This window comes from Cynoglossus semilaevis, chromosome 8 (genome assembly GCF_000523025.1).
Source record: "Cynoglossus semilaevis isolate Cse_v1.0 chromosome 8, Cse_v1.0, whole genome shotgun sequence".
Classification (NCBI taxonomy): Eukaryota; Metazoa; Chordata; class Actinopteri; order Pleuronectiformes; family Cynoglossidae; genus Cynoglossus; species Cynoglossus semilaevis.
This window is the reverse complement of record NC_024314.1, coordinates 3,742,764-3,754,073: the sequence shown is the minus strand read 5'-3', so window position 1 is coordinate 3,754,073 and position 11,310 is coordinate 3,742,764. Positions and strand designations below refer to the sequence as shown.

At 41.0% G+C, this 11,310-nt stretch overlaps 1 protein-coding gene and 1 long non-coding RNA gene across 2 annotated transcripts in view; one reads left to right on the top strand and one right to left on the bottom strand.

The window, feature by feature from the left end:
- LOC103381624 (corticotropin-releasing factor receptor 1) overlaps positions 1-11,310 on the top strand; it is a 54,618-nt gene that overhangs the window by 24,051 nt on the left and 19,257 nt on the right. The window contains exons 5-6 of the mRNA XM_008314078.3: positions 4,630-4,712; positions 10,461-10,567. Of these exons, the coding sequence (XP_008312300.1) occupies positions 4,630-4,712; positions 10,461-10,567 (190 nt within the window). The remainder of the gene's footprint in view (positions 1-4,629; positions 4,713-10,460; positions 10,568-11,310) is intronic.
- Positions 1,749-4,730, bottom strand: LOC112487351 (uncharacterized). Its single transcript, XR_003050389.1, has 3 exons — positions 4,593-4,730; positions 4,181-4,339; positions 1,749-3,095 (listed from the first exon to the last, which is right to left on the bottom strand). It is a non-coding gene; the product is annotated as an uncharacterized LOC112487351 (long non-coding RNA).

Genomic DNA, 11,310 nt, shown 5'->3' with positions numbered 1-11,310 from the left:
TATATACATATATATATATATATATGTATATAATAATTATAATAATAGCACCAGAACCAAGTTCCTTTCAAATTTTCTTTTGGTTATCAGAAATTAAAAAAAACAAAAAAACAATTAAAATACAATTAAATGAAATACAGTCGTTCATATTTTAATAAAACATATTTCTTTATCACATGTGAATTTGTTTCTTTTTTCTCTCTGAAAAGCATTTCAACTGAACAGGCTTTTGTTTTTTACAAGGTTACAGTATAATATGACTTAGTGGTCATAGTGGTGGTGCCTTAGTGGTTAAGGAAGCAGAATCCAGAAGGTTTCAGGTTCAAGTCCACCCTCTGCCCGGTTACCACTGAGGTCCCCACACACTGCTCCCCAGGCTCTTAAAGCTGCCCACTGTTCACTTTGGTGATGGGTTAAAAGCAGAGGTCACATTTGGTTGTGTGCAGTGGTGAGCTGTGTCACAATGACAAGGAGTTCACTACACACAAGTAGTAGTAATGTAGTAAAGTAGTAGTAATGTAGTAAAGTAGTAGTAATGTAGTAAAGTAGTAGTAATGTAGTAAAGTAGTAGTAATGTTGTCAGGAAAGTGAGAAGTGCTGAAAATGTTTCAGTCAAAGCTAAAAATAAAAACGGCCTAAAAATAAGCGGTTCAATGTGCTGTCATAGTATCATGTGACATATGTCTTTAAAGGCACATTCTAAAGAGCACAGACGTCTTTTCTGACTGTTTTGTTAATAGGGTTTTCAACAATATAAAACTTGTGCATTGAAAGAAGAAAATAATCATTGGACTCTTAATTTATTAATTCAGTAAGGAAATGATTTCAGAGGACTTTTTATTATCACTCTCTGCTCCAGTGCCAGTGTGAATATATTTCACTGTTCTACTTGGTCTTCTTAAGTTTTGGCGTGTGAGTGTGAAGACCTTGTCTGTGGCATATATATTTTTGGCCCCTGAAGTCAGAATTCTCTAGTTTGAATTGTTACCCTGATCCTCTCTTTTTTTTTTGTAATTATTTGCAGTCAATGTAAAATAATGAAAATAATGAAATGGTGATTAGAAGATGAATAGTTCTAAATGTGACCTAAAGGTCAAGTTTATAGGTGGACAGTGTTACTGTCAGGCTAACAGACTGGCTCATGTTACTCTGATTGAACTGACATGGTCCAGTCTGTTCCACTGTCAGTCTTCACTGCTGACTTTTGACATGATTCTCCACAGGCAGATTTTCAAAGCTCTCCCAGATATTACAGTTGAGGTTAAGGGAATATCAGCAGCTAGGTAATCTTAACTGGGAATGACAGTTTCCCCAACACTGTCAGCAAGCTATTTTTACTCCACTCGTTGCACATTATTGTCCCGAGGCGACCCACTTCTGTTTTATCTCCCACCCGGACGAAAAAAGAAACTCATTATTAAAACGTGCATTTAGGGTTGTCTGCCTCCACCCCAGGATGGATGCAGACTAATGTTGATTTATGATTGTCTCCCTTTAATCCTTTTAGTTTTTAGGATCCTGACTCTGGCAGCCAACGCACAGATTAAAAAAAAAGGCGTTCTGGTTTGTAATAATGCTGATGGCTAAACCAGGAATGCAATCGAAATGTCACAATGCCAGGTGTTTAAACATCATTCAGTGACATTTGCTGTGTTTGTGCACAGTGTGTGTGTGTGTGTGTGTGTGTATTCCATCTGTGCTTCAATCCCTGGCATTTTTAGGGATATTAAAAAAGGCAAAAATTAATAAAGTGGTGTTGGATGCTGCTTTTTCAAATTTAACAAGGTAAACACACTCACATTTTTTTAGTCCATGCTGACCTTTATTGGAGTTTACTTTTTTCATGTTTTATGGAATATTTACAGCCCTTTTATTCTAAGTCTTAGACTCAGATTAGGGTGAAAAAACAGTTATGATGACAGAAGTTTTCCTCATAAATTATCATAATTCTGAAGACATTTCAAACCTAATTAGAAGGTTAAGAGGTACAAACTGATTTTTCATCAGACGCTCATTTTCTGATACTATTTTGTTGATATAATGAAAGAAATATTGCCATTTTTCAAAGAATTTAAAGAAATAAAAATAATAACTGTATTTGAAGTGATAAAACCTGTCTTAGTACTTACTGACTCACTCAACAGTGCTAATGATTATGGTGGTGCTGAGTGTGATGATGACCGTGCTGTCAGGCCCTTGATTGGCTGGTAGTTTCTCCTGCTGTGATAAACACCAGACGTTGAGTTCCAGGCTTTAATGATTAGCAGATGATAAGGATTTTCATGATGGGGACGGCACCTGAGCCATCTGTGTGTATTGATGTATTGAAGCTCTTTTATTCAGCCACATTTGAAAGATATTGACTGTGTTATTACACTGCCAGACTATACAGTCATTTGTTTTTCTTCTTCAGATTCAGACTTTTTTATGTTAACCTTTTGTTCCTAACCTTTGGGTCTTAAATGTCTTCACATATTAAGGTTTTTTTCTTTCTTTTTTTCGGAAAATGAACGGAATAAAACATTTTTTTTCTTACTTTATGATCTAAAACACATTTCATGAACATTTGGTTTAATCTGGGCGCTAACCCTATGATAGGAACATGGACAAACGTATCCACTGTAACATCCGTTTATTAAAGGATTTGCCAGTATATTCATTGGAGGTAGAGTAGAAAACAGTACAGTACAGTTCATTTGAACTGAATTGTATTATAATGGAATTTTAAAATAGAAATGAAAAGGAGCAGCATTGGAATAAAATGGAGTAGAATATAAATAGTATGTAAATGAAATGATGGAAATAGATTGGAATATAAAAATAAACAGAATCATAATCGGATAGAACAGTTGTATTCAATTGTGTTTAGTTGTATTTGTGCCTTTTCCTCAGTCAAACACCACTGGACTCCTGGCCACTGCTTAAGCTCAGCTGGCCGCGTTGCTAGAAAACATTCCCAGCGACCCGTGGAGATGACCCATCTTAGGAAGAGTGTCAGGCCTGTCCATGCATCAGTGCAGAGTGCTGTAGTGAGGGGAGCAGCCAGTAACTGGCTGTCACTGCTCAACGTGCTCCCACTGCTGATTGCAGGAACCCTAAAGATAAAATCATTCCCCTTAAATGGTACAAAATGAAGCAGGTTCAGTAAAGAGTTGTGCTTCCTGCTGCATGCAGTGATCACATGGGCAGAGTGTGCTATCACACAGCATAGCAAAGCTGCCCTATTACAACATTTACAAAAGCTCCAGCCGTGGCTTTGAACTTTTAATTCAGAGGGTTTGAAAAAAAGCAGTGGTTGTTGCCCTACAGACATCAACTGACATCAAAAAAAGCCTGACCCTATATCCTTTTAACTTCAAATGGCCCCGTTTGTTGCGCTTTGTTCCCTGGCAGTCTTTTGGCTGGTTCCTTTATCTGAGGAAAATACTAAATGTGAAATGACAAATATGATATTAATCTCTACATTTATGGGCCACAGCATCAAAATGACAGAGAGTAAAAAAAACACAGAGGAAGAAAACTAAATTAAAATGAAATCTTATCTTGGAAGGGTAAGATTTAAAGGAAAAACAGAAAGAACCATTTAAATTTCCTCCAGCAGGGAGTTTTTGTCTTGAAGTATAGGGAGGAAAAGTATCCAATTTCACTTAACTGGTTTCATTGGTTATTATTGTTTGCAGTAGATTATTTACTTACTGCAAATCACTTCTCTTCATTCATCGATGTGACAGTGACAGGCAGCCAATCAAAAAATCGTCCACTGTTTCCCAACTTTTGGGAAACAGTGGTTTACTGTGGAGATTCTTGTCTGTATACTCTGCCTTTAGCATCAGCAGGGAGTTTGTGCCAAGGGAACTTTTACTAACTTACTTTTTTGTTTCCATTTGAATTGTTCTAAGGCCTAAATACGAAACATGAGGCTTGTGTGAACTTCACCTTTGGCCAAAACCTGATTGGACTGGTTGTTTACAGCTGACACTCAGGTCTAATCTCAGATTAGACCTGAGTGTCAGGCATCAACAACAAGTTCATGATTGAAGACGTGTGCAGCTGCTTCCCATGATCTGAAGTCGATTGTTATTTGGTCAGATTATGAGGGAGTAGTATGCAGTAAACCTTATGTAGTGGCTGGTGAGTACATAGACTTTATTACCTTCAAGTTGACTCTGTCACACCTCACCTGTGGTCTTGCCTAAGCATGGTTGTAGGTGAACATGCAAAGATGTGTGTTGTACTGTCTCAGCTTGTAGCTTGGCTACATGAAGAGGCGGCGTAGAGCAGTGTAGAAGAAGACGTAGCAGGACTTGGGGTCGTTGGTGGAGTAATGGGACTTTTGTGGCTGTTTGTCATAAATGTGAAGAATAATAACAGTATTTAGGCAGAGGGTTGGAGAGCGTCCTGACAGCAGTCGTGTTTGAAACCTCTGCTTTCCAACACGCCTTTTAATGATATCTCTCTCTATTACTGTAGCCTCAAAAAGGTCACAGTGCCGGAAGAAACTGGTGTCCTGTATATTTCTATGAGACGCAAGAAAATGAACCACACTGCAGAGCACAATGTACTTATTATGCAAAAATGAACATCATATTTACCTTGTGTCTGCCCCCCTGGCCCTGTCTTCTCTTGCAGATAATGTTTACAGGAAGTGTCTTGAAAACGGGACTTGGGCGTTGAAGGGCAACTATTCCATGTGTACAGCCATTCTTGATACGGTAAGACTTTGGTGTGTGGAGTTTGAGTGCACCAGACCTGATTAATGAGTGTTTTCACCAAAGGCCTGTAACAGCTCCCTGTGTTAATCTGTAACCAGCAGCAGAAGCAAGGTTAGCACTGGGGAGATGGCTGCTGCTGCTGCTGCTGCTGCTGCTGCCGCTGCTGCTGCTGCTGCTGCTGCTGCTGCCGCTGCTGCTGCTGCTGCTGCTGCTGCTGCCGCTGCTGCTGCTGCTGCTGCTGCTGCCGCTGCTGCTGCTGCTGCTGCTGCTGCCGCTGCTGCTGCCGCTGCTGCCGCTGCTGCTGCAGCCGCTGCTGCTGCTGCTGCTGCTGCTGCCGCTGCTGCTGCCGCTGCTGCCGCTGCTGCTGCAGCCGCTGCTGCTGCTGCTGCTGCTGCTGCCGCTGCTGCTGCTGCTGCTGCTGCTGCCGCTGCTGCTGCTGCTGCTGCTGCTGCCGCTGCTGCTGCCGCTGCTGCCGCTGCTGCTGCAGCCGCTGCTGCTGCTGCTGCTGCTGCTGCCGCTGCTGCTGCCGCTGCTGCCGCTGCTGCTGCAGCCGCTGCTGCTGCTGCTGCTGCTGCTGCTGCCGCTGCTGCTGCTGCTGCTGCTGCTGCCGCTGCTGCTGCTGCTGCTGCTGCTGCCGCTGCTGCTGCCGCTGCTGCCGCTGCTGCTGCAGCCGCTGCTGCTGCTGCTGCTGCTGCTGCCGCTGCTGCTGCCGCTGCTGCCGCTGCTGCTGCAGCCGCTGCTGCTGCTGCTGCTGCTGCTGCCGCTGCTGCTGCTGCTGCTGCTGCTGCTGCTGCTGCCGCTGCTGCTGCTGCTGCTGCTGCTGCCGCTGCTGCTGCCGCTGCTGCCGCTGCTGCTGCAGCCGCTGCTGCTGCTGCTGCTGCTGCTGCTGCTGCCGCTGCTGCTGCTGCTGCTGCCGCTGCAGCCGCTGCTGCTGCTGTCGGGGCTTATTTATAGTAAATATGGATTCAGGCTTTAGTTTCTCAAAGCCTGCAGCAATGGAAGGACTCTCAAAAAAGTGCTGAATGTACTAGGGAAAGCCCCAGAGCATTGCATGAAGGAATCAGCTTCAAACACACAATGACTGCTCTGAATTTGCATTTAAAGCGCTGCCATTCCAGCTTTATCTTCCTTTTACCCAAACTTCTGGGCTTGGCTGGTTTTATATGTAGGTTGTAAGTCTGGAATCTCACTAATCAAGATGCTGCTGTTTCACATCTCATGTCTGTGTGAATTCTTCAGAAGAATCATAGAAGACAGCCAGGATTTTGTTTCTGTGAAAGAGCTTGGTTCTCTTTCCGCGACATTTTTGTTCATGCACATCACATGGTGTTTGTCAAGGATTTAAGCAGTCAGCTGATTTTTACCTCAGCCATAGAAGCTGTTCATTTTCATTTAAAGTGCAACTGATCAATTGGACATTTTATATATATACAGTGGAGCTTCAAGATAGAAGCCCCACAGAAATATGCTGTTAATTAATTAATTAAATTAACCCCCCCCCCCTAAACATAAAAAACATAAATATAAACAAATATATTGATAATATTAAATAATAATATTTAAGAAAACATTTTATATTGTTGTTATAAAAATGGGACAACAGGACAGAGACAGATGTAATAAGGCTGACAGTAATGGTTTTTGTTTCATCTTTCCTGTGATCAGTAAATTGTAATCAGTAAAGCTACAAAACACACACTATCAGTTATTAAAGCTGGAAGGTCGTTTAATGGAATGATTTTCTTAATTTCACACCCAGACATATTGTACTGTAACTCAGAAGTGTTTCAGTCATGACAGTAGTGTTTTTATTCATTGATACATTTTTAAAAACCAATTCATGTATGTGTTCATTTATTTGTGCACATAAAACGCCTTGCCCCTGAACGAAGTCCATGAGTAAGTTAAGGATCAGGAACTTATTTAAATAACCTGCACAAACTATTCTTTTTGGGATTAATTTGTATTGGTTAAATAGAAACAGAAGCACGGCAGCAGCTGCTCTGCACATACTACAAATCTACAAAACAAACAGTCAATGTTTAACCTTTACTAAAACAGACACACACACGCACACAGAGAGAGTCATCATTCATCGGAGTGAAAGCCTGAACACGGACAGTAGAATGAGCATGAGCAGCAGCTCTGACCGAGAGCCTGCCTTTGGTCTTTTCTCTCAGAGGCCGATGTCGGATCGATCCCTGTAGAAGATGGATAAAAAGTCTCTGACCTTTTCAAAAATGTGGATTTGATTTTTTTTTTCCAGGCCCCTTTTTTGTAGCTGTCATAAATCACTGGGTGGCAGTAATGGCTGCAGTGCTGTGATTGACACCAGTGTAAAAAGGAGGGGGAAGAGTAGAGATGTTCCCTCTTTAAGGTTCAGATGGTATTGAACCCGATCGTCCGTGGTCCCACTGGGCAGTGGATCAAAGCCCTGTGGGAAAGTTTGTTTGAGAATAAAAAAGTATTGGTTTTTCCTTTTAGGTGTAGCGAGCCCTGTTAGCATACACTCAGTGTCTCTTATTTCTTATGGAGTTTAGAACTCTTGTAGGCCAGGGGTTTAGGGAGACTTGATATTTGGTAGTAGGTGGAGCTAATCAAAGTTTGAAGCGCCTTAAAATCTTTGAAACCTTGACATTTTTAAAGTAATTTGAAATATACCACAAAAAAGAAAAAAAAAAGAAAATACAAAATCGAACTGTTCAAAGTAGCCCCTGTAGCATAGCCATCATTATACAGTATAATATAAAAAACTATATTGCATTACATTACATCAAATACATTTGCAAATGTGTTCTCTACTTGAATGAGATTTCATTTTTATTCTGTCACTTTGTGGACGGTCCCTGAGTCTATGTAAAAATAGACACAAAATCAATAAAAGAAAGGACGACTGTGGTTTCCTTCTTGAAACTGCAACATGGACTGGTTTTGAGCCTGGTTTTTCTCCCGCCCTTCTTTCCACTGCTCCATCTTTTAACTGTATGCAGCACTGAACCCCACCATCCCATTTTAACCCCGGCTTTACCTTATCCCCTCATCCTGCACCTCCACATCCTGGTCTCTCCTCTCAGCTCTGGAATCTATTTTTACCAAACCTCCTGTTGGTTTGATTTATGTCTCAGTGCACTCTTCAGTGTCTATAACAGGAACCATTCACTTATTCTCTGCTCTGTATGAATTCTTACGTACTGCGGGTGCATTGAGAGAGTACCAGTGCCTGAATCATTTGTCATGCTACCCTTGAGATGATCCCTTTGATCATGTGACTCTGCTCTGAACATTGTTCTGTTGTCCCACTGCCTAATGCATCAGCAGAGGGATTATATATATTTTTCTAATAGTAGATATTTCTCCTTTTTCAGTGGGAGACAATTTAAACAAAACAAAAATGTACCGCTATCAGAGTTATTTATTTTTATATGCTTTGTTTATTTGAGAATCTTATATTTTAAAAATATATTCTAATCCTCAATTGTTATTAAGTATTGCTTTAACCACTAACTTTTTCAAAAGATCAAAATATTAATAACAACTTTTAGTCGTTACATTTATTTATCTATTTTTTGGTTTATGTAGTTTGTTAAAAACATTAATTGATATTTAAAAGGCAGAAAAGATCAATCTCACTAATATGATAATAAGAGGAATCATATCAGATTAGTTCCACAAGATCTGGAGTGTCAGTTGGATTATTCTGGATATTTCAGACCTGTGCATGAATCGAGGCCTTTACCTTGACTTAACTGTAACAGAATACTGTCCGCCCTGCCATGGACTTTTTGTTTTTGCACATTTTAACTGCATTAATCATCAAAGAAAAAGACGATTCAGGTTAAAATGTGTGTTATGATAAAGCAGTCGTTTTTCACTCTGCTGCTCAGTGAGTTTTTGCAGTATTTTATAACCTGTCTGCAGCTTTATTGATAAAAAACAGTCTGTGTTGGTGAGCAAGAGAATCAATAGATAGATAGATGTGCTTTATTGATCCCAGGCTGGGAAATTACAATGCCATCTGCCCTGTGTAGATTTTGACTTGATATCAGTTGCAAGAAAATATACTGAATAGGGCAGATGATATGTCTCAGGACAGGGATTAAGTATTTAATCCCAGCATAGACACCCGTGGGTTACATAAATCCAGTTAAAGCACAGATTACCATCCATAGTCTGGGGAAAAGCTGATCACACTGGATATCCTAGGAGAAGGCAGCAGGTGTAAGGCGGTGATTTAGAGCAGCTTTTGAAACAACAGGAGACCTGATGAAAATGCTGCTCATGAGTTTAAACCACGGTCTGTAAAACCACGAGATGTTTCTGGGGAGTTATATGAGCTGAAAACGGACTCTCTCTATTGTGTGCTCCTCTAGAGGCTCAGCTCTCACAAAAAAAACCTAAATATTGTTTACAGTATTGCCCAATGTACATCTGTTACAGTACTTAAATATAAGATCAAAAATGAAATGAACTTTTATGGTAAACATTCACAAATCTTGGAATGGGTAGATGCAGCACACACTATTTCTAAAAAAACAACTTTTTTAAACTATTTTATAAACCATGGATAGAGTAGAATAGAAGGATCATAAAAACTCCAGCAAAGTTTATGTCAACACATCTCTTTGTGACACACCTTCTGTAAAGTTTGGCACCAAATCAGTCACACCCACCAATAATAAGCCTTTTATTTCTAATAGGTCACATTATAGCTGATAATTAACTTCTTTCTTGTTCTCTGAAAGGACATCTGTGTCTTTTCTTTGCCACTTTTCAAACTTTGAAATTCCTTTATTTGTATTTTACCAGTTGTAATGGAAATAAAACCACCTCATGAATGAATCTCTGCTCACTATCCACAAGTTCTTAAACATCACGTTGGTAAATGGAACGGCTGTGTTTGTGAGGTCTGTCTCACGTCCCTCCTACTGTCTGTGTGTACAGGCTGCAGGGGTCGCCAACTTATGGTGCCCAAAGACAGGACACTTAGCCCCCAGCTGCTTATCAATCCAACCAAAGAAGGGTGACAGTCCACGTCCTTCTGTTGGTGACGTGTGAATAATAAAAGAGTTTCACAGTGACCTCTGTTGTCAGACCTGTACAGAATCCCTATACGTTAAGGATTAGTCTGCTCTGTACAAACAGCAGTCGTTTCCTCTGACCCCATCCTGAATGTGTTCTTTTTTGTGTCGTATTACCCAATTTGGGACATAAGACAAATACGATTGATTTATTTTGACCCAGAAAGATGAAAAATTACCACTAAATTCACAAAAGTCCATTCAGCATTTCTGTGTAAGCCCCACACGGATTTACGTGCGCTCGGTTGGTGGGACGAATGATGAACAAGGTTGTCCATGTCGGCCACATAGGACTCCTAGTTGTTCTTTAACGAGAAATGGCAGTTTCCACTGGGTCTGAATAGAAACTGCAAATTAAGCCATGTGGAGTTCCGGTCCGGTACTTGGTAGGATCTGTTTTCTGAATAACTTTTCTAGGTTTCTTTACATTTTCCCTGTTGAAAGATTTAGAAGATGAAAGATTTTTATATTTTGATGTGACAAAGAAAACTTGCACATTGTCTTTTTTGTTTTGTTTTATGTTTTTCCCATATTAGACAGTGATTCACTTTGAAAAGAAATCATGTATTTATGGTAATATCTTAATACAGTATGTTCATTGTTTGTCATAGGTTTGAATCTCTCTTGTTCTTAATCAAGGATCTCAAGGTTTCCCTTTCCTGTTCTGCAGAATAAATACAAGATGCACTACCAGATCGCTGTGATCATAAACTTCCTGGGACACTGCATCTCCATGGTAGCTCTGCTCATCGCCTTCTTCCTCTTCCTGTGTTTGAGGTAAGATTTGCTGCTGTTTTCACCAGCCCGCTAATATTCCTGAAGAGACATCTTTAACGTGACCGAAACAGTCAGCCAGTATTCTCTGTACAGACCCCCGCTTCAAAGCAACTCTCGTCCTCTTCAAAAAACCATTTGGTCATGGGATAGAACCTTCCATATCTCAGTTCCGCAGATGCTAAAAGGCTTTAGACGTCCAGCAAAACTGGGGCACATGTTCCCACAAAAGGGAATAACCGACCCATCACAGAAACACCCCCCCCCCCTCCCACACACACACACACACACACACAAAACAGTGCTAGGGAATCCTGCTGGGACAACTAGTGGAAGTGGAAAGGGTTCCTCTGACTCAAGTTGACTGAGCGTTAACAACAGAAAGGTCTTAGCACCTCAGCAGACGGACTGCTTATCGATCCCAGAGACACCCCCGGGAGTGAGAAAAGCGCTAAAGGGCACAGAGAGACGTAACAAAAAAGAATCTCTGCACAGGACAGCGTTTATGCACAAGCCGTGTTTTAGGGCCACAGTGGTTTGAAAAAGAAAGAGTGACAGGGAGGACAAGTGTCCGCCAGCTAAAAGTGGCATTTGATGGTAGTGAGGAAGTGGAAGATTTATTACCTGCTCGCTTTCTCTCATTTGTAAAGAGGCAGAAAGCGATTTAAAAGAAGGTTGCCCCAGGTTGATGTTTGGCAGAGCGGAGGAGGAAAAAGGCTGACACTCCTGCTCAGTGTTGAGGAAAT